At 42.5% G+C, this 24,194-nt stretch overlaps 1 protein-coding gene across 2 annotated transcripts in view; it reads left to right on the plus strand.

The window, feature by feature from the left end:
- The first annotated feature begins 7,385 nt into the window (after window positions 1-7,385).
- The window catches only part of LOC129834587 (sodium-dependent noradrenaline transporter-like), a 72,785-nt gene continuing 55,976 nt past the window's right edge, over window positions 7,386-24,194 (plus strand). The window contains exons 1-4 of one of the 2 annotated variants that reach the window (XM_055899708.1): window positions 7,386-7,477; window positions 7,967-8,461; window positions 10,616-10,747; window positions 15,190-15,427. In XM_055899708.1, coding sequence (XP_055755683.1) covers window positions 8,164-8,461; window positions 10,616-10,747; window positions 15,190-15,427 — 668 coding nt within the window. In that variant the 5' untranslated portion in view covers window positions 7,386-7,477; window positions 7,967-8,163. The remainder of the gene's footprint in view (window positions 7,478-7,966; window positions 8,462-10,615; window positions 10,748-15,189; window positions 15,428-24,194) is intronic. The other variant, XM_055899707.1, reaches the window with a different exon arrangement.

Here is a 24,194-nt window from a genome sequence, read left to right on the forward strand (position 1 = left end):
TATAACCTGTAGGTAGGTAGGACTGGGTTCTGAACGGAGAGTTCAGAGCTTCTGCTCTTTTTTATAACCTGTATGGAGTATGGTATATACAGTTGAAGTCGGAAGTTTACATACACCTTAGCCAAATACATTTAAACTCAGTTTTTCACAATTCCTGACATTTAATCATAGTAAAAATGCCCTGTCTTAGGTCAGTTAGGATCACCACTTTATTTTAAGAATGTGAAATGTCAGAATAATAGTAGAGAATTATTAATTTCAGCTTTTATTTCTTTCATCACATTCCCAATGGGTCAGAGGTTTACATACACTCAATTAGTATTTGGTAGCATTACCTTTACATTGTTTAGCTTGGGTCAAATGTTTCGGGTAGCCTTCCACAAGCTTCCCACAATAAGTTGGATGAATTTTGACCATTTCCTCCTGACAGAGCTGGTGTAACTGAGGCAGGTTTGTAGGCATCCTTGCTCACACAGACTTTTTCAGTTCTGCCCACAAATTTTCTATAGGATTGAGGTCAGGGCTTTGTGATGGCCACTCCAATACCTTGACTTTGTTGTCCTTAAGCCATTTTACCACAACATTGAAAGTATGCTTGGGTTCATTGTCCATTTGGAAGACCCATTTGCAACCAAGCTTTAACTTCCTGACTGATGTCGTGAGATGTTGCTTCAATATATCCACATAATTTTCCTTTCCTCATGATGCCATCTATTTTGTGAAGTGCACCAGTCCCTCCTGCAGCAAAGCACCCCACAACATGATGCTGCCACCCCTGTGCTTCACGGTCGGGGTGGTGTTCTTCGGCTTGCAAGCCTCCCCTTTTTCCTCCAAACACAACGATGGTCATTATGGCCAAACAGTTCTATTTTTGTTTCATCAGACCAGAGGACATTTCTCCAAAAAGTACGATCTTTGTCCACAGTTGCAAATCGTAGTCTGTCTGTTTTTTGGTAGTTTTGGAGCAGTGGCTTCTTCCTTGGTGATAGATACTTTGGTACCTGTTTCCTCCAGCATCTTCACAAGGTCCTTTGCTGTTGTTCTAGGATTGATTTGCACTTTTCGCACCAAAGTACGTTCATCTCTAGGATACAGAACACGTCTCCTCCTGAGCGGTATGATGGCTGCGTGGTCCTATGGTGTTTATACTTGCATGCTATTGTTCGTACAGATGAACGTGGTACCTTCAGGCGTTTGGAAATTGCTCCCAAGGATGAACCAGACTTGTGGAGGTCCACAATTTTTTTTTTGAGGTCTTGACTGATTTGATTTTCCCATGATGTCAAGCAAAGAGGCACTGAGTTTGAAGGTAGGCCTTGAAATATATCCACATGTACACCTCCAATTGACTCGAATTATGTCAATTAGCCTATCAGAAGCTTCTAAAGCCATGACATCATTTTCTGGAATTTTCCAAGCTGTTTAAAGGCACAGTCAACTTAGTGTATGTAAACTTCTGACCCACTGGAATTGTGATACAGTGAATTATAAGTGAAATAATCTGCCTGTAAACAACTGTTGGAAAAATGACTTGTGTCATGCAGAAAGTAAATGTCCTAACCGACTTGCCAAAACTGAAAAACGAGTTTTAATGACTCCAACATAAGTGTATGTAAACTTCCAACTTCAACTGTACTTGGCTTGTAGGTTACTCACAAATTGGGATATGGTGAGAGGAATGGGCAGGGTAAATGAAATACTGTAGTATTTACTCTAGTGATTAAAAATGTGTTTTTGCGGATATTTCTGTAGTATTTACTACAATGTTTTTTGGGGGATAATACTGTAGTATTTACTATAGTAATCTACAGTATACTGCAAAATTCTATACTAAGTTGTTCACGTGATCGAGGGATATCACAGTGTTTAGTATAGTATTCTACATTATACTACAGAATTATATATTAAGTACTGTAGTATTCCATAGTAAACTTTAGTATTTTTTTAATGTAGGCTAAATCTATAAAGAAACATAAAGTACTGTAGCCTAAGTTCATATTACAAGTGCATGGAAATCAACTTGAATGCCATATACCTTTGGCAATGCATTCAGTACAATATGAAACATAAGAACATGGTACTTAAGAAACTGCTCATTTCATTTAATCTCAAAAACATATTGAAAACAATCTAAAGTAAAGTGACCTACACATCCTAGCTCAAACAACATTTCCCCACTCTCTTGTCTGGGTCACTTGGACTGAGCCTGAATGGCCAGGCAGAGGTGGAAATGCCTCTGCTCTTTCCAGGGTTAAGAGATGGGGTGGTACTCCAATGGCAGGGCAGGCCTGGAAGATGGAGAGCGGTGTGGACAGAGAGCACAGGGGTCCCTGGCTGGCTGTGGTCCTAGAGGAGGCTGGAGCCTTTCTGGACTGTTGTGAGACATTTCACGTCTCATCAACCTCATCTGATCTGAGATCAGGATCTAGCTGGCCCATGGAGAGAAGAGGCCCCGGGGCAGAGAGAAGACAGAGGGAAGGAAGAGAGGGAGAGGAAGGGAAGAAGGCAGGCGGGTAGGCAGATGGATGGACGGATGCTGGTACACAGAGACAAAAAGGCAGGCAGGCAGACAGACCGACCGACCGACCGACCGACACAGACAGACAGACAGACAGACAGACAGACAGACAGACAGACAGACAGACAGACAGACAGACAGACAGACACAGGTAGGTAGGTAGGTAGGTAGGTAGGTAGGTAGGTAGGTAGGTAGGTAGGTAGGTAGGTAGGTAGGTAGGTAGGCAGGCAGGCAGGCAGGCAGGCAGGCAGGCAGGCAGGCAGGCAGGCAGACAGACAGGCAGGCAGGCAGGCAGGCAGGCAGACAGACAGACAGACAGACAGAGACAGACAGACAGACAGACAGACAGACAGACAGACAGACAGACAGACAGACAGACATAAATGCAGGCAGACAGGCATGGAGGAAGACAGACTGGCTGCAGGGGCCTGGAAGGGATGGTTGATAGAGGCCAGAAGGGAGGGAAGAGATTGCTTTGCCGTGAGCAGTTAGAATGTGATTCAGATATAAGGGTAAGGCAGCAGTAAATGCCGGCCTGGGTGTTAGTAGTTATCCTAGACCTAGGTCACTAGGATCTGCATCTAAAAGGAAGGGACACTTCCTTATGACAGAATGATGGTGCTCCATGTCATGTGGGTTGGTGTCAGAGGTTATCAGAGGTTTTGGAGGACAAGTATGTCCCTGTCGAGACAACCAGAGCAACGTAGAGCTGATCTAGGCCATCATTGCAATCCATCTCCAGTCACAGGTCATCTTCTAGTCTGACAACCAGGCACAACGCTGGACAGCCTATCCATCGAAGTGTAAGGATGTTATATGTCACCTAATGCCGAAAATCTATCCTGAGACGTCACTTCAACTGTTGCGTAATACTAGCCTGGAAACAAAACTGATATGTTTCACAAGTTTGTATTCCTGGCTATTTTAATACATTGATATTAATGGAAGATGTGTATGGAAATTCACATTATGTATGTTAAGATTCAGTCCTTGGTTAGTGCATGTTTTTCTATTGCCATTTATTCTTTAACATGAATAGGCCTTTAAATTAATAAAAACATGAACTTTAGACAGATTTTGTAGGTATTGTTTTTCCATCTGTTTGTCCTGGGTTCACCTATTCAAATGTAGCCTACCTTCACAACTCTGTTAAATGGGAGGAAATAAATCCAAGATGCCACAGAGGAAAACACCACTAATAACATATAACCCATCCATATATGCCTCACCTCGCTCTTTCCTTTTCTATCACTCCAATTATTTAATCTTTACAAACAAAATGCCCCTAAACAGCCCTTTTAAGGTTTTATAACAGAAGCCTGGAAAGCACTGGAGAGCTTTAAGGGGACATTCATTGACTTTAATGGGATGAACTGATCAACCATATCTAATAGAAATCATTGCCCATGGCAAAAGTTGGTGTGTTATTTAATTACGTATGGAACACAGTGCTTTTACCGCTTCTTAGAAAACTGTAATTCAATATATTTAGTTGAGAGAAGAAACAGATAAATAAAGTCCAAATTAAAACATTTATGAAATAAGTTTTTATTTTCTTGCTTTCGGTAAAAGAAAAAAAGATTTTAGAAAATATCAAAATAGAACAAAAATAGAACTGTCATTTTTAACTGTTCATACTTTCAAAAAATATAATGGCTTCAATATGCTACAAAAAATGAATAAAATGAAGTCTGTCAACACTTCTAAATATCTTATTGAAAATTGCCTATAATAAGTAATCCAAATCTACTTGCGTGAGAAGAAGGCCTATTGCATTCTCTGTATCCTATGCTACATTTACCACGGATTAAATTCAACGTGTATGTACACATGTGTGTTCGTAAAGTATTCACACCCCTTCCCTTTTTCCACATTTTGTTACTTTACAGCCTTATTATAAAATGTAAACAATTATGTTTTCCCTTCATCAATTGACACACAATACACCATAATGAAAAAGAGAAAACAGGTTCCTTGAAATGTTTGCAAAAAAACAATAAAAAAAATTACTAAAATACTTTTACATAAGTATTCAGACCCTTTGCTATGATACTCGAAATTGAGCTCAGGTGCATTCTGTTTCCATTGATCATCCTTGAGGTATTTCTACAACTTGATTGGAATCCACCTGTGGTAAATTCAATTGTTTGGACATGATTTGTAAAGGCACACACCTGTCTATATAAGGTCCCACAGTTGACAGTGCATGTCAGAGCAAAAACCAAGCCATGAGGTCGAAGGAATTGTCCGTAGAGCTCCGAGACAGAATTCTGTCGAGGCACAGATCTGGGGAAGGGTACCAAAACAATTCTGCAAACAATTGAAGGTTCCCAAGAACACAGTGGCCTCCATCAATGTAAGAAGTTTGGAACCACCAAGTCTCTTCCTAGAGCTGGATGCCCAGCCAAACTGAGCAATCAGGGGAGAAGGGCCTTGGTCAGGGAGGTGACCACGAACCCGATGGTCACTCTGACAGATCTCCAGAGTTCCTCTGTGGAGATGGGAGAACATTCCAGAAGGACAACCATCTCTGCAGCACTCCACCAATCAGGCCTTTATGGTAGAGTGGCCAGATGGAAGCCACTCCTCAGTAAAAGGCACATGACAGCTCACTTGGAGTTGCCAAAAGGCACCTAAAGACTCAGACCATGAGAAACAAGATTCTCTGGTCTGATGAAACCAAGATTGAACTCTTTGGCCTGAATGTCAAGCGTCACGTCTGGAGGAAACCTGGCACCATCCCAATGGTGAAGCGTGGGGTTGGCAGCATCATGATGTGTTGATGTTTTTCAGGGACTGAGAGACTAGTCAGGATCAAGGGAAAGATGAACGGAACAAAGTACTGATAGATCCTTGATGAAAACCTTCTCCACAGCGCTCAGGACCTCAGACTGGGGCGATGGTTCACCTTCCAACAGGACAACAACCCTAAGCACACAGCCTAGACAGCGCAGGAGTGGCTTCGGGACAAGTCTCTGAATGTCCTTGAGTGGCCCACACTCAAGGACATTCTTGAACTTGAACCCGATCAAAAATCTCTGAAAATAGCTGTGCAGCGACGCTCCCCATCCAACCTGACAGAGCCTGAGAGGATCTGCAGAGAAGAAAGGGAGAAACTCCTCAAATACAGGTGCGCCAAGCTTGTAGCGTCATACCCAAGACTCAAGGCTGTAATAGCTGCCAAAGGTGCTTCAACAAAAAGGGCAAAGGGTCTGAATGCTTATGCAAATGTGATGTTTTTGTGTTTTATTTTTTACATTTGAAAAAAAACAATAATTCTGTTTTTGTTTTGTCATTATGGGGTATTGTGTGTAGTTTGACGAGGGAAAAAAACGATTTAATCAATTTTAGAATAAGGCTGTAATATAATAAAATGTGCAATAAGTCAATGGGTGTGAATACTTTCCGAATGCACTGTATTTACAAAAGTATGTTTGACACCACTTCAAATTAGTGGATTCGGCTATTTTAGCCACACCCATTGCTGACAGGTGTATAAAATCAAGCACACAGCCTTGCAATTTCCATAGACAAACATTGGCAGTAGAATGGCCTTAATGAAGAGCTCAATGACTTTCAATGTGGCACCGTCATAGGATGCCACCTTTCCAACAAGTCAGTTTGTCAAATGTCTGCTCTGCTAGAGCTGCCCTAGTCAACTGTAAGTGCTGTTATTGTGAAGTCGAAATGTCTAGGAGCAACAACGGCTCATCCGTGAAGTGGTAGGCCACACAAGCTCACAGAACAGGACTGCGGAGTGTTGAAGCGCGTAGCACATAAAAAGTGTTTGTCCTTGGTTGGGACACACCGAGTTCCAAACTGCCTTTGGAAGCAACGTTAGCACAATAACTGTTCGTCAGGAGCTTCATGAAATGGGTTTCCATGGCCGAGCAGCCGCACACAAGCCTAAGATCACCATGTGCAATGCCAAGCATCACCTGGAGTGGTGTAAAGCTCACCGCCATTGGACTCTGGAGCAGTGGAAACGCATTCTCTGGAGTGATGAATCACACTTCACCATCTGGCAGTCCGACGGTTGAATCTGGGTTTGGCAGATGCCAGGAGAACGCTACCTACCCCAATGCGTAGTGCCAACTGTAAAGTTTGGTGGGGAAGGAATAATATTCTGGGGATGTTTTTCATGGTTCGTAGTAGGCCCCTTAGTTGCATTAAAGGGAAGTCTTAACACTACAGCATATAATGACATTCTAGATGGTTCTGTGCTTCCAACTTTGTGGCAACAGTTTGGGGAAAGCCCTTTCCTGTTTCAGCATGACAATGCCCCTGTTCCCCAAGTTGAGGTTCATACAGAAATGGTTTGTCGAGATCGGTGTGGAAGAACTTGACTGGCCAGCACAGAGGACCTAAACTCAATCTCTTCGAACACCTTTGGGATGAATTGGAAAGCAGACCGCGAGCCAGGCCTAATCAGCCAATATCAGTGCCTGACCTTACTAATGCTCTTGTGGCTGAATGGAATCAAGTCCCTGCAGCAATGTCCCAACATTTAGTGGAACGCCTTCCCAGAAGAGTGGAGGCTGTCATAGCAGCAAAGGGGAGAACAACTCCATATTAATGCCCATGATTTTGGAGTGAGATGTTTGATGAACAGGTGTCCACATACGTTTGGTCATGTAGTGTATATTCCTTTAGGTCTGGTGCGGGTTTGGCGAGGTGAGACCACCGGCGCATGTTGGCGCGCACTTCACAACAGTGGCGACGGCGTGCCAAGAATGATCCAACATTAAGTGAGAAAGGGAGGAGCAGAAAAAAATAATTCAATTATAAAAAATCACGTGGAGAGAGAGCGAGCAAGCTGATTTAAAAGCTCTGAATGTAAATCGTCTATCTCTCATGAGAAGGCGAGTCTTAAAGTTCCATCAGAATGGGCAGTCTCTCCTCAGACGCAGCAGGACGACAACAGCAACGGGTCATGGAGAGGTGTCCGTAGCTTCACAAGTACGGACCAACCGTGGCTCCTCTTCTACTTATACGGGTTTTTAATGTGCTTTAATAACGATACTATACATCACTGACTATACTATTGCACGTTTAACTTATATTTTATGGTGTATTGCTGCCAGTTTGTATCAATTTGATTGATTAACCAATGTTGCTTAGCTGCATTCAACAAATGCGCACGGGGATTATGAGAAATACGCAGGAGCAATGGAATAGCCTAAACCTATTCTACGACGTTCACCTGTTATTTACGTTTATTTGAACATTTTGAAATATGTTTCCAATAGCATGACTAGTAGTTTATATGATTTAATATAATATAAGACAATGTATTAGTAAAATATGACTGAGGTTTCTGAAACAAGGAAATACTTTTCTATCACTCATATTTTGCCTATTCCTCTCTGTGCGCTAGTGTAGCTATAAAACTTTTCATAACTATTCCACCTCTGCAAACTTCTGAGTGTATTTGTTTTACCTCTCTAGCCGATGAATGCGGTGGAGTCCACTGTAGTTCGTGGAGAAAATAGTCACTTATGCAGAGTTTGCCTTTCCACGCTAGCGGGACTCCCATCGTCATCACGGTCCACCGCAGCGAGAGCATCACCTCCGCCACGGATACTTCCTCCGTGAGGTGAGAGCACAAGGCCGTCGGCGAGCTGCACACCGACACCGGAGAAAAGATGAACATCCAGGTCCTGCCAGACCACAAGCTGTCATCAGTGGCCCCGCTGAAACCCTGCAATGTGGAGAAGAAGGAGGTGGAACTGATACTGGTGAAGGACCAAAATGGGGTCCAGTATACCAGTTCGACCATCATGCCAACCCCCAGCACGCACGGCACCCCCTGCACCGCTGAGGAGCTGGAGGAGAGGGAAACATGGGGAAAGAAAATAGACTTTCTCCTATCCGTCATAGGCTTCGCAGTGGACTTGGCCAATGTCTGGAGATTCCCTTACCTCTGCTACAAGAATGGAGGTGGTGAGTGAACTGTTATAACTTCTGTAAAGACTTCTGTTAAGACTTTCCCAGGTTCCTTTGGAACTACCCTCGTCGAGAACCAGGCTGGGTATGGCAACGCGAGACTGCTTTGGAACTAATATCAAGTTTGTTTTACTGTTGTGAAATAACTTTCTTCGTGAGTTTATGATAAAATGTGCCAATATGTTAGTTTGTATGCTACCATACGTACCAGTCACTAGTCAGTGATTTATTTGAAATCCCCAAATAGCTTTGCGCAGGCTTTCTTGAGCCAAGAGGCTTTGCTGGTAAGAGGGAAACGGAAATACCTTACTGCATAAATTAATTCAGGTCAGTGTAGTTTAAGATGAAAACGGAAATACCTCATTGCATAAATTCATTCAGGTCAGTGTGGTTGACTCAACTGCAAATACATTCACTGTATCTGGGTGCTACTGTATCTTACTCTAAAGAGTTGGTGTATAACCCATTCACACCAGTTGCTGGCTCATAAGTGCTTTATTGCTGATGGAACATGTTAGGAAATATTTTAATACAGATAGCTATGCAAATATGTTAATAATTAATAACTTAATTTAAATGTGTCTAGATCAGCGGTGTCGAACCCATTTTTTCTGCGGACCGCGTTCGGTCTTCACCGGGGTCTGGGGGGGCAACAATTAAAATGGATTAGATTTCCTCGCAGTCAAAATTTGCTAAGCAATTGTCCTTTAACTATTGGTTTTGGAATTTTGAATGGACTCGAGGGCCAGATCCAGCCTGCAGGCCTCGATATGTGGCCTAGACTATTAAGAGTTACAGCCTGGTCTCATAATCTAGACTTAACATAGTAAAAATGTATCCCTGACACTCAAATTAGTATGACATGTTACTTTTGGTATGGTTACAGATGGTTGGGGTGGGTTGGCGTGTAATGCTTACTTCAAGCAATCCAAAGGTTGCAAATTCAAATCTCATGACATACAACTTTAGCTAATTTGCAACTTTTCAACTACTTGCTACTTTGCAAATACTTAGCTTGTTAGCTAACCTTTCACAAACCTGATTCATTTAAGCTTACCTTTAACCTAACTCCTAATCTTAACCCTAACCCCTAGCCTAGATAACGTTTGCCAAATAGCTAACGTTAGCCACCTAGCTAGAATTTGTAAAATATCATAAATTCTGCAAATTCGTAACATATTGTAAGTTTTGCTAATATGTAACATATAATACGAATTGTGATTCTTAACATATACTAAATGTAATGCCTCGGATTTACGTAATACAAAATGCTCTGAGACCAGGTTGAGAGCGAATAATAATGGTTTAGGCATATTTCAGTGGCTCAGTAGTGGTGGTGGAACAAGTAAGCAAATCACTTGTAATATGTGTGCTGCATTTGTTTGCTAAGAAGAGTTTTAGATAACATCTGTTAGAAGTGCCAGTCAGGGTTATGACAAATCTGAAGAATGAACAACAAAGCAAAGGCTAACTACAGAGATTATTGATTGCCAACAATAACCAAAACAAGTGTTCAAAAAAAGAGAAAACATAAAAATTGCACCTGAATATATCTATAATCGAGCCGAGTGAATGTTAACAAACCAAGTTCCTTGTTAATTACAAAGTGACATTTTGGGTTTGCCACCACAGACCTTCAGTAGCTTGTTGTAATAACAGTGTTTACTAGTGTTTACTACATTTCCTGTCCCCTTTGGCAGCATTACACTTCACGTGGTGACAATAGACATGTGTATCTTTATCTGGTGAACTGAGTGTTGCAGTGTTGTGTCCTGTGGTGCCAACTCTTCAGCTGTGGGTCATGTTCATTTGGCGCTCTCTGAAAGGCTGTAATGTAGCCCAATGCTCAGCTCTTTGTTAAAATGTTGCATACAAGATATTTTTAATTATACTAGATGAAGGGAATTTTATTCTTCCTAGAATTCACTGGAACATAAAAAGCTATCAAGCATGGACAATTCACTGTCTGTGCCTGGAGAGTCCACGTTGATGTCTGTTTCATGTGATTTTTCTTTAGATATCATCATCAACACAAATTGCTAGGGTGAAAAACACCCACAAAATGCTAAATATGTTGTCTTGGCTGCAACACAAATGCCAAAAGGATCACGTTCAAAAACGTTGTTTTGTGGGGTTTTGTCGTGATTTCAGGTGCCTTTCTAATCCCCTACATTCTGTTCCTGGTGATTGCTGGGATGCCTCTGTTCTATATGGAACTAGCCCTGGGACAGTACAATAGGGAAGGAGCTGCTACAGTCTGGAAGATCTGCCCTGTCTTTAAAGGTGAGCTGTCTCTCTCTCTCCCATCTCTGTATTCCATCTCTTTCCTGACCTCTGCCTCATCTCCCACCTCTCACCTTCTCAAGGCTCCTGGCCTCTCTTTTCTTCTCTATCTTTGAACATCTCTCTCTTTTTTCTCTCACCTCTTGTCTTTTCCCCTCATTCCTTTCCCCGCTCTTTTAATGTTCCTTCCCAGTGGGCACACCACATCATTTCAATATGGACAATGTTGACAAGACGTTGATGAATGAGATTGCAACCTATATTCACCCACTCAAAAAGACAGCCAAAAGTTTGTTGAATTACCAATGTGTTATCAGTGACCACGTTTAAAGGCGCACAGTATTCCGGATAGTAGCTCATATCCCGCTTAAGGTTTTATTCGGTATAAGCTGTTTACATGCACCTTTGATATTTTGTCAGTATTATGGATGCCCATTAGCTACTGCCAAGGCAAAAGCTACTCTTCCTGTGGTCCAGCAAAAATAGAGATGATCATATATATGATCATATAGATGATATATCCCGCTCATGAGTATCCCTGTATCCATGAATAAACGGAATACTTATAATTTAAGTTAATTTGGGTTAAATGGAATAGTAACTGAACTATGGACACTGACTGTAGGCCTATAACCTCTCACATGTAGTGTAATATAATATTAACTCTTGCAGAATTATGGATTTCTCGTAGTGAAATTATACAACAAATGTTAATTTTGTCTCGGGAACAGAAGTTAAGAAATATAATTGATTTATTTCAGCATCTCTTGAGAAAATGCAAATTCTTCTGTAATGTGTTATCTTTCACACTGTTATGCAAGCAGACAGTATTTCAACCACATTAAATATGTACCCAAGACGAACTAAAGTCTTATCCGAAACGTGTTTCGTCGTTTTCTCAGCTTTTATTTTCCTTAACACAGGTCAAACTGATGACATTTGGACAGACAACTTTACCGGTGTTAACTAGATTACTAATGCATTAATTTTATCCATGTAAGACATTATTCTGGTGAGCACTACTTTATTTAGTCTTCTGGGGCAACAAGTAATTAAAAATATATATTTTAACAGTTATTTAACTAGACAGAAGATGTAACTAGGCAGAAGTTATGACAGAAGAGAAGCTGCATGTATCAATCTTTAGTTGAAAAACAAATGGCAAATGATGGAAATTATAATTTGGCCTCCCAAATGTTGGAAATTATAAGCAGAAACGTCATTTAAATTGTAGTAAATTAATTATAGTAGGCTAAATTATTATGGAATTACTTTTGTGGATCGAACTGAGCAGGTAACCTACTTTTTGAAGTGATTAGTTTGACAATCAGATGAAAACATCATCACACAACACTCCTGATATGTGAAACTGAGCCTGACAGCACAGACCACAGAAACAACAGTAAATGGGATAGGATGTTTACATGCCACAGTATCCCGTCTTAGATCAGCCTGTCCCAGGCATCTTATCCAGGTTTCTTACAACCGGGATTCAAGCTTTTTCAGGTTATTGTAAACTGGATGTGATGTTTATATGCGTCAACTCAAACACAGAATACTTGAGTATCCTGAATAATAACGGGATATTGATGTGTATGTAAATGTGGTCATTATGCCTTCAACCATCTAAAAGCAAAACCAAATTCCAATGGAAAAACTATGTCTGGTTTTGGTTTAGTTGTCACCTAAATGTATATCAATGCACTTTAAGCCATTTAAAAGCACAACAAAGTTGAAATGGTAACACAATGACAGTGATTTTGCTGATTAATACAACAACTTAATGTGTTATCACTGTGCTTCATGTAATAGCACAACCAAATGACCTGGATTACTGTAAAGGATTACATTAAAAGTATATACATGATGCACGTGATCAATGCTGTTGGAGATTCCAGGCAGATTATTATAGAAATTGTGAAGATCTCCACAGACCTGCGATCTTCAACACATCTGCTTTATATGATTACATAAGAAGACATTTATAGTTACAGTGTCACCATTTGAAGGAGATGTATCTTCTGCTTGGAAAGTTTCCTCTGTGCCACTGAGTCTGGCTTTAATTCCAATTTTGCTTGATTTCAAATTTTATCCACAAGTTAATAATGAATATGTTGGATTCAACGGCTCCATCTCAACCAAAAATCTAAATTATAGAATAGGACAAAATCAAATCAAATTTAACTTTAAATGCACTTTAAATAAAGTTGTATTTGATTTTGTCCTATTCTATAGATTTTTGGTTGAGATGGAGCCATTGAATCCAACATATTAATTATTAACTTGTAGATTCAATCTGAAATCAAGCTAAACTTGAAACCCTAGGCCTATTTATTGTCTATTTTCAAGTTGAATTGAAACAATAGCTGTTGATGCAAAGGCTATATAGGCCTAAATAGTATCATTAGTGCTATATGTTAAACCTCTGTTAAACCTACCCTTTGAAAATAACTTTAATAGCGACAGTGAATCTATTTCGTTTTTAAGTGGAGATCTCTCATTCTCAGATAGCACAATGGTGTCAGTGATACATTTCAAAGCAAAGCACTGCTGTGCTTTTTTAAAACCCTGGATGGGAGACCAAAGGGATACCCGTAGATAGATACATTCTCCAGTAAGAGGTGCTGCCCAGCCTATTATTTTTTTATGCTAGTGGATATAACTCACATACAAATTCAACATATTTTATTCAAGCTTTGTCTATGCTGAAAATTGGTAACCATGATGACATAATCCTTTGGTTGAAATTTCCTCAAACAACAGTTTTTGCAAATCCATTGTATTTTACACACAGAGTCCACGTCACAATACGTTGACAAATTACATTGAAACAACGTTGATTCAACCAGTTTGTACCCACTGGGTTTCCCCTATAATCTCCTTCGTTAATCTCTCCTTTCTCCTATATACAGTACCTCTCTTTTTCATTTCCCCGTCTTCATCTGTCCTTTCTCCTATATACAGTACCTCTCTTTTTCATTTCCCCGTCTTCATCTCTCCTTTCTCCTATATACAGTACCTCTCTTTTTCATTTCCCCGTCTTCATCTCTCCTTTCTCCTATATACAGTACCTCTCTTTTTCATTTCCCCGTCTTCATCTCTCCTTTCTCCTATATACAGTACCTCTCTTTTTCATTTCCCCGTCTTCATCTGTCCTTTCTCCTATATACAGTACCTCTCTTTTTCATTTCCCCGTCTTCATCTCTCCTTTCTCCTATATACAGTATCTCTCTTTTTCATTTCCCCGTCTTCATCTGTCCTTTCTCCTATATACAGTATCTATCTTTTTCATTTTCCCGTCTTCATCTCTCCTTTCTCCTATATACAGTATCTCTCTTTTTCATTTCCCCGTCTTCATCTCTCCTTTCTCCTATATACAGTACCTCTCTTTTCCATTTTCCCGTCTTCAGCTCTCCCTGTCCACTTTTCCAAAAGCCTTGATCAGAGGAGAGAGGAAGGAGAGATGTGGTCTTTTAGAAGTATACAGTAAATCTCAACACACTGTACAACAATAAACATACAGTAGATATAGTGAAGAAACAGAGATATGCATTGTAATGAAGATGGACACATAAAGGCTGTTTGTTGATTAGTTTTACTACTGACAGCCTTATCACCATGGCATACTGTTACCACACACACCATGACATCTGAACTGTTGAACCTGAAAGCTTCACCAGAAGTTTACAGGCAGTGTTGTGATTTACAGTATGTTACACATTAAGTCTATTGTATATTGTTGTTTGGCCGGCAGGGATGTCCTTGTCACATTGTGCTCTAGCGACTCCTGTGGTGGGCCGGGCGCATGCACGCTGACACAGTCGCCAGGTGTACGGTGTTTCCTCTGACACATTGGTGTGGCTGGCTTCCGGGTTAAGCGGGCATTGTGTAAAAAGCAGTGCGGCTTGGTTGTGTTGTGTTTCGGTGAATGCATGGCTCTGTGTCCATACAGGAGTTGCAGCGACAAGACTGTAACTACCAATTGGATACCACGAAATTGGGGAGAAAAAGGGGTAAAAGACAATGTTAAAGTGACATTGTTAAGTTCATCTGCTGCTTGTTCTGATGGTAGAGGTATAGCACATCACATTCTGCTCAAATAATACATTGAATCAGGTGAAATAAGTGGTTGAATCCTCAAATTTCCTCAAGTTCTTTTTTAAACATAATACTAGCTGGTATTCCACTGCCCTGCTTGTTATTCAGTAGTCTCTGCTGTCCAAGGCCTTGTGGATACATTCTGCATAGTTTGGTTTGATATTTGTGTTCCCTGACACATACACATTTATGATTGGCATTACACAGGAGTAGCAGCATTCCACCCTCTGTAACCCTATGTAACCTATACTATGTAACCATCTCTCTCTCTCTCTCCTCTCTCTCTCTCGCTCTCTGTTTCTCTCTCTGTTTCTCTCGTTCATATCCCTCCCTCCCACCCTCAGGTGTGGGCTACACTGTGATCATCATAGCGTTGTATGTGGGTTTCTACTACAACGTCATCATAGCCTGGTCCCTGTACTACCTGTTCTCCTCTATGACCAGTGAGCTGCCCTGGCTCCATTGTGGCAACGCCTGGAACAGTCCGAACTGCACAGACCCCAAGCTTCTAAACGGATCCTTCCTGGGCAACGGGACGTCTTATGCCAAGTACAAGATGACACCGGCTGCAGAGTTCTATGAGTGAGTACAGTGGATTCTGTCCTGTTCTATGAGTGAGTACAGTGGATTCTGTCCTGTTCTATGAGTGAGTACAGTGGATTCTGTCCTGTTCTATGAGTGAGTACAGTGGGTTCTGTCCTGTCCCTGTTCTATGAGTGAGTACAGTGGATTATGTTCCTGTTCTATGAGTGAGTACAGTGGGTTTTGTCCTGTTCTGTGAGTGAGTACAGTGGGTTCTGTCCTGTTCTATGAGTGAGTACAGTGGATTCTGTCCTGTTCTATGAGTGAGTACAGTGGATTCTGTCCTGTTCTATGAGTGAGTACAGTGGGTTCTGTCCTGTCCCTGTTCTATGAGTGAGTACAGTGGATTATGTTCCTGTTCTATGAGTGAGTACAGTGGGTTTTGTCCTGTTCTGTGAGTGAGTACAGTGGGTTCTGTCCTGTTCTATGAGTGAGTACAGTGGATTCTGTCCTGTTCTATGAGTGAGTACAGTGGATTCTGTCCTGTTCTATGAGTGAGTACAGTGGGTTCTGTCCTGTCCCTGTTCTATGAGTGAGTACAGTGGATTCTGTCCTGTTCTATGAGTGAGTACAGTGGGTTCTGTCCTGTCCCTGTTCTATGAGTGAGTACAGTGGATTATGTTCCTGTTCTATGAGTGAGTACAGTGGGTTTTGTCCTGTTCTGTGAGTGAGTACAGTGGGTTCTGTCCTGTTCTATGAGTGAGTACAGTGGGTTCTGTCCTGTTCTATGAGTGAGTACAGTGGATTATGTTCCTGTTCTATGAGTGAGTACAGTGGGTTTTGTCCTGTTCTGTGAGTGAGTACAGTGGGTTCTGTCCTGTTCTATGAGTGAGTACAGTGGGTTCTGTCCCTGTTCAATCAGTGAATACAGTGGATTATGTCCCTGTTCAATTAATGAATACAGTGGGTTCTGCCCCTGTTCTATGAGTGAGTACAGTGGGTTCTGTCCCTGTTCTATGAGTGAGTACAGTGGGTTCTGTCCCTGTTCTATGAGTGAGTACAGTGGGTTCTGTCCCTGTTCAATGAGTGAGTACAGTGGGTTCTGTCCTGTTCTATGAGTGAGTACAGTGGGTTCTGTCCCTGTTCTATGAGTGAGTACAGTGGGTTCTGTCCCTGTTCAATGAGTGAGTACAGTGGGTTCTGTCCTGTTCTATGAGTGAGTACAGTGGGTTCTGTCCCTGTTCTATGAGTGAGTACAGTGGGTTCTGCCCCTGTTCTATGAGTGAGTACAGTGGGTTCTGTCCCTGTTCAATGAGTGAGTACAGTGGGTTCTGTCCTGTTCTATGAGTGAGTACAGTGGGTTCTGTCCCTGTTCTATGAGTGAGTACAGTGGGTTCTGTCCTGTTCCTGTTCTATGAGTGAGTACAGTGGGTTCTGTCCTGTTCTATGAGTGAGTACAGTGGGTTCTGTCCCTGTTCTATGAGTGAGTACAGTGGGTTCTGTCCCTGTTCTATGAGTGAGTACAGTGGATTATGTCCTGTTCTATGAGTGAGTACAGTGGGTTCTGTCCTGTTCTATGAGTGAGTACAGTGGGTTCTGTCCTGTTCTATGAGTGAGTACAGTGGGTTCTGTCCTGTTCTATGAGTGAGTACAGTGGGTTCTGTCCTGTCCCTGTTCTATGAGTGAGTACAGTGGGTTCTGTCCTGTCCTTGTTCTGAGTGAGTACAGTGGGTTCTGTCCCTGTTCTATGAGTGAGTACAGTGGGTTCTGTCCTGTCCTTGTTCTGAGTGAGTACAGTGGGTTCTGTCCCTGTTCTATGAGTGAATACAGTGGGTTCTGCCCCTGTTCTATGAGTGAGTACAGTGGGTTCTGCCCCTGTTCTATGAGTGAGTACAGTGGGTTCTGCCCCTGTTCTATGAGTGAATACAGTGGGTTCTGCCCCTGTTCTATGAGTGAATACAGTGGGTTCTGCCCCTGTTCTATGAGTGAGTACAGTGGGTTCTGCCCCTGTTCTATGAGTGAATACAGTGGGTTCTGCCCCTGTTCTATGAGTGAATACAGTGGGTTCTGCCCCTGTTCTATGAGTGAGTACAGTGGGTTCTGTCCCTGTTCTATGAGTGAATACAGTGGGTTCTGCCCCTGTTCTATGAGTGAGTACAGTGGGTTCTGCCCCTGTTCTATGAGTGAATACAGTGGGTTCTGCCCCTGTTCTATGAGTGAATACAGTGGGTTCTGCCCCTGTTCTATGAGTGAGTACAGTGGGTTCTGTCCCTGTTCTATGAGTGAATACAGTGGGTTCTGCCCCTGTTCTATGAGTGAGTACAGTGGGTTCTGCCCCTGTTCTATGAGTGAGTACAGTGGGTTCTGTCCCTGTTCTATGAGTGAATACAGTGGGTTCTGCCCCTGTTCTATGAGTGAGTACAGTGGGTTCTGCCCCTGTTCTATGAGTGAGTACAGTGGGTTCTGCCCCTGTTCTATGAGTGAGTACAGTGGGTTCTGTCCCTGTTCAATGAGTGAATACAGTGGGTTCTGCCCCTGTTCTATGAGTGAGTACAGTGGGTTCTGCCCCTGTTCTATGAGTGAGTACAGTGGGTTCTGTCCCTGTTCTATGAGTGAGTACAGTGGGTTCTGTCCCTGTTCAATGAGTGAATACAGTGGGTTCTGCCCCTGTTCTATGAGTGAGTACAGTGGGTTCTGCCCCTGTTCTATGAGTGAGTACAGTGGGTTCTGTCCCTGTTCTATGAGTGAGTACAGTGGGTTCTGTCCCTGTTCTATGAGTGAGTACAGTGGGTTCTGTCCCTGTTCTATGAGTGAGTACAGTGGGTTCTGTCCTGTCCCTGTTCTATGAGTGAGTACAGTGGATTCTGCCCCTGTTCTATGAGTGAGTACAGTGGGTTCTGCCCCTGTTCTATGAGTGAGTACAGTGGGTTCTGTCCCTGTTCTATGAGTGAGTACAGTGGGTTCTGCCCCTGTTCTATGAGTGAGTACAGTGGGTTCTGTCCTGTACTATGACTGAATACAGTGGGTTCTGTCCCTGCTCTATGAGTGAGTACTGTGGATTATGTCCCTGTTCTATGACTGAATACAGTGGGTTCTGTCCCTGTTCTATGAGTGAGTACCATGGGTTCTGTCCCTGTTCTATGAGTGAGTACTGTGGATTATGTCCCTGTTCTATGACTGAATACAGTGGGTTCTGTCCCTGTTCTATGAGTGAGTACCATGGGTTCTGTCCCTGTTCTATGACTGAATACAGTGGGTTCTGTCCCTGTTCTATGAGTGAGTACAGTGGGTTCTGTCCTGTTCTATGAGTGAGTACAGTGGGTTCTGTCCTGTTCCTGTTCTATGAGTGAGTACAGTGGGTTCTGTCCCTGCTCTATGAGTGAGTACTGTGGATTATGTCCCTGTTCTATGACTGAATACAGTGGGTTCTGTCCCTGTTCTATGAGTGAGTACCATGGGTTCTGTCCCTGTTCTATGAGTGAGTACTGTGGATTATGTCCCTGTTCTATGACTGAATACAGTGGGTTCTGTCCCTGTTCTATGAGTGAGTACCATGGGTTCTGTCCCTGTTCTATGACTGAATACAGTGGGTTCTGTCCCTGTTCTATGAGTGAGTACAGTGGGTTCTGTCCTGTTCTATGAGTGAGTACAGTGGGTTCTGTCCTGTTCCAGTTCTATGAGTGAGTACAGTGGGTTCTGTCCTGTTCCTGTTCTATGAGTGAGTACAGTGGGTTCTGCCCTGTTCTATGAGTGAGTACAGTGGGTTCTGTCCTGTTCCTGTTCTATGAGTGAGTACAGTGGGTTCTGTCCTGTTCTATGAGTGAGTACAGTGGGTTCTGTCCTGTTCTATGATTGAGTACAGTGGATAATGTTCCTGTTCAATGAGTAAGTCCAGTGGGTTCTGTCCTGTTCTCTGAGTGAGTACAGTGGGTTCTGTCCTGTTCTATGAGTGAGTACAGTGGGTTCTGTCCTGTTCCTGTTCTATGAGTGAGTACAGTGGGTTCTGTCCTGTTCTATGAGTGAGTACAGTGGGTTCTGTCCTGTTCTATGATTGAGTACAGTGGATAATGTTCCTGTTCAATGAGTAAGTCCAGTGGGTTCTGTCCTGTTCTATGAGTGAGTACAGTGGGTTCTGTCCTGTTCTATGATTGAGTACAGTGGATTATGTACCTGTTCAATGAGTGAGTCCTTTGGGTTCTGTCCTGTTCCTGTTCTATGAGTGAGTACAGTGCGTTCTGTCCTGTTCTATGAGTGAGTACAGTGGGTTTTGTCCCTGTTCTATGAGTGAGTACAGTGGATTATGTCCTGTTCTATGAGTGAGTACAGTGGGTTCTGTCCTGTTCTATGAGTGAGTACAGTGGGTTTTGTCCTGTTCTATGAGTGAGTACAGTGGGTTCTGTCCCTGTTCTATGAGTGAATACAGTGGGTCCTGTCCTGTTCTTGACCTGTGCCTCTGACGTGTGTCTTGAGTCTGACCCTCCTCTGTCGCGGTATCTAAAAGATTCCAGAAACCAGCCTTTTAACACGTTTCTCGTTGGGATAGAGCTGACCTTCTGTGACAAATATGAACTGTGTCAAATCAAGTATTTTCATTAGAGACTAAATGTGTTAGAAGTAGGCTTAACCTTTTAGAAGCTTGGTTATTTAGTCTGACCACTTTTTGAAGTTGAAATTGTACACTTAAGCATTTCATAAACAAGAAATAACTGTTTTTAAATGTATTATTAATGGCGTGTACAGTATGGCAGGTCTTCATAAATCAATATTTAGTTAGTGTACATCAGTGAGTGGACAGCAAACTGCACACACTCACTCTCATCACCTGCCATGAAACCCCTGCTTACTCACTCTACATCTTACCAAGACTGACTAGTATGAAGTCTAAAGTCCTGGAGTGGCTTGAGGAATAGATAAGCCTTGGACTTCTGCAGAGTCACAGTCTTAAAGTGTGTCTTTATGCTTCTGGGGTCTTGTCTCATTGAAGAGTGACTTTTACCATTCAGTAGATTCTGATGACGTGGCTCAATCTGCTTACATGCTGAGCAGAACGTGTTCAGGCAACAAAGGCCTTTACTAAGCAATGAATCTAAATTGAAAGTGTTTTTATTGACTATTATTGCATCTTTGCATGGTACCAGTGTATATGACACTTCATTTTAGGATACCAAAATTCCTGCTTTCAATAAATTCCCCGGTTTTCCAGAATTCCTGGTTGGAGGATTACAGATTTCCTGCTTATTCCCTCCTGATTCCAGGAACCTGCCTTTCCAGAATTTCGGGAAAACCAGAGAATTTATTGAACGTTTCAGGAATTTTGCAACCCTACTCATACTCAAACAATTCCACTGTGAAGTGTGCCAATGTCATTAAAACGTTTGTGCAGTATCCCCAAAATGTCTGAAGCCATCCGCCCATATACCGATTGCTCTACAGAAAGGCATATAAAAAAAGCTTAGATGCTGCATTTGAAGTTGACACGAAAGCCCCATCCGTTTGCACTTCAAAGAATTCCTTACCAGAGCTCTGTGTGAAGATTACTTCTGCAGCCCGAAGGAAGTCGTCTGAAATGACTGGGACATACAGCAGCATCCTTATCCTGCAGCTGATGTGCCGTACAGAGTAGAGCGCCAGGGAGGCAAACAAAGAGACCCAGGCAGTAGGAGCTGTAGAATAGACAGTGATTTTTCTCTGACAATACTTCTAATCTCATTGTATATTTCAGTCAACACACACACACACACACACACACACACACACACACACACACACACACACACACACACACACACACACACACACACACACACACACACACACACACACACACACACACACACACACACACACACACACACACACACAGCTTACTTTTCCTTTGCTGCTGCATTGCTCTGGTTCTCACACCAGGCCACGTTGATGTGCTGCTGTGTGATGTGTTGCTGTCCTCTCCTCAGCTGACTGAGGATGTGCTAGGCCCTCATTTCCTCTCCTATTAGGCCTTATTATCCTATTATTGGTTTCATTGATCACGGCTGCCCTGCAATCTGTGGTGCTGCAGTGCAAAGGTCCCTGGAGTATAGTCATTAGTGTCATGGCAACATCCAGGGGCGGACACACAGCAGGTGTCAGTTACAATGCTATCACAGGGGCTCAACATAGCTATCAACACCTAATGACAGACTAGGATTCTCAGAAACCAAGCTGGGCTACCAAGAGGCTGGGTAAATATATACCTTCTGTGTTGATGGTGCTGATGGGTTGTCTCAGTTTATATCAATCAAGGTCAATCAGTCATGTAAGTTTATACAGTTTGAGTACAGATTAGTTTGTTATATTAATTAGAGAATTCCATCAGTACTATTATGCACAGTCACTGTAAAGAAATATCCTAATATTTTGAGGACACTGCAAAATGTTCAGATATTTCAATACATTGACTTTGCGTAATATTATTGATGACATTCTCTAATTAATATAACAAACTAATCTGTTACTCAACAAATTATCTGTATTTTTCTACCTTGAAATAGTGAAATAGTGATTGTGGATTTGGATGTTTGAAGCAGGTGTTTATAATTGCAAGCATTGCTTAATTAAATGGCGAGTGCAAATCCAGTCCAAATGAAATCAACACAAATTGAGAGCCATTTTATTCTATTAGCAGCTCAGATTATCCATTAAATAGCTATTAGATTATCAAAAGGTTAGAACTCAGAACACCTCCGTTGGAAGTCTCACACAACCTTTATCGGTCTTAATTGAACAAGTCCGCTGCTGGGAGATCAATAGGTCATGTGTTCCAAGTCTAGACATTGTGAACACTCACAGGGGATCTGAAACATACACCATGACCCGCTCAGACTTCTCTTTCCAATATCTTGGTTAAAATGCCTTTTTAATGATACACAAGACAATAAGAAAACAGATTTATTTTGAATCAAACAGCAAATCTTGAAAATCTTGAACTATTTTATTGTTGTCCTCTTTATCAAAGTACCAGAATTGCCAATCACTCAAATCAAATATCCAACCAAATACTCCCCCCATCCAAATACTCCCTCCAACCAAATACTACCCCATCCAAATACTCCCCCCAACCAAATACTCCCCCCAACCAAATACTCCCCCCCAACCAAATACTCCCTCCAACCAAATACTCCCTCCAACCAAATACTCCCTCCAACCAAATACTCCCTCCAACCAAATACTCCCTCCAACCAAATACTCCCTCCAACCAAATACTCCCTCCAACCAAATACTCCCTCCAACCAAATACTCCCTCCAACCAAATACTCCCTCATCCAAATACTCCCTCATCCAAATACTCCCTCATCCAAATACTCCCTCATCCAAATACTCCCCCTGTTACGGCTGTCCTCGCTGACAGAAGGTGTGGACCAAAACGCAGAGTGGTTAGTGTTCATTCTTTTAATGAAAGTCAACAAAACAATTCAAAATACAAAAACAACCAACGTGACAAAACCGAAACCGTCCTGTGTGGCAACAAAACCTCCACAGGAACAAACACCCACAAAACACAAGTGAAACCCAGGCTGCCTTAGTATGATTCTCAATCAGGGACAACGATAGACACCTGTCTCTGATTGAGAACCATACCAGGCCGAACACCAAAATCCCAACATAGAAATAGAAAACATAGACTGCCCACCCAAAACTCACGCCCTGACCAATAAACACATACAAAACAAGAGAAAACAGGTCAGGAACGTGACACCCCCAACCAAATTCTCCCTCATCCAAATACTCCCCCAAACAAATTCTCCCTCATCCAAATACTCCCCCAACCAAATACTCCTCCCCAACCAAATACTCCCCCCAACCAAATACTCCCCCCATCCAAATACTCCCCCCATTCAAATACTCCCCCAACCAAATACTCCTCTCAACCAAATACTCCCCCCAACCAAATACTCCCCCCATCCAAATACTCCCCCAACCAAATACTCCCCCAACCAAATACTCCCCCAACCAAATTCTCCCTCATCCAAATACTCCCCCCAACCAAATACTCCCCCAACCAAATACTCCCCCCAACCAAATACTCCTCCCCAACCAAATACTCCCCCCTACCAAATACTCCCCCAACCAAATACTCCCCCAACCAAATACTCCCCCAACCAAATTCTCCCTCATCCAAATACTCCCCTCAACCAAATACTCCCCCAACCAAATACTCCCCCCATCCAAATACTCCCCCCATCCAAATACTCCCCCAACCAAATACTCCTCTCAACCAAATACTCCCCCCAACCAAATACTCCCCCCAACCAAATACTCCCCCAACCAAATACTCCCCCAACCAAATACTCCCCCAACCAAATTCTCCCTCATCCAAATACTCCCCCAACCAAATACTCCCCCCATCCAAATACTCCCCCAACCAAATACTCCTCTCAACCAAATACTCCCCCCAACCAAATACTCCCCCCAACCAAATACTCCCCCCATCCAAATACTCCCCCAACCAAATACTCCTCTCAACCAAATACTCCCCCCAACCAAATACTCCCCCCAACCAAATACTCCCCCCATCCAAATACTCCCCCAACCAAATACTCCCCCAACCAAATTCTCCCTCATCCAAATACTCCCCCCAACCAAATACTCCCCCAACCAAATACTCCCCCAACCAAATTCTCCCTCATCCCAATACTCCCCCCAACCAAATACACCCCCCAACCAAATACACCCCCCAACCAAATACTCCCCACAACCAAATACTCCTCTCCAATCAAATACTCCTCTCATCCAAATACTCCTCCCAACCAAATACTCCTCCCAACCAAATACTCCTCCTCAACCAAAT

The sequence above is a fragment of the Salvelinus fontinalis genome, chromosome 35 (assembly GCF_029448725.1).
Source record: "Salvelinus fontinalis isolate EN_2023a chromosome 35, ASM2944872v1, whole genome shotgun sequence".
Lineage (NCBI taxonomy): Eukaryota > Metazoa > Chordata > Actinopteri > Salmoniformes > Salmonidae > Salvelinus > Salvelinus fontinalis.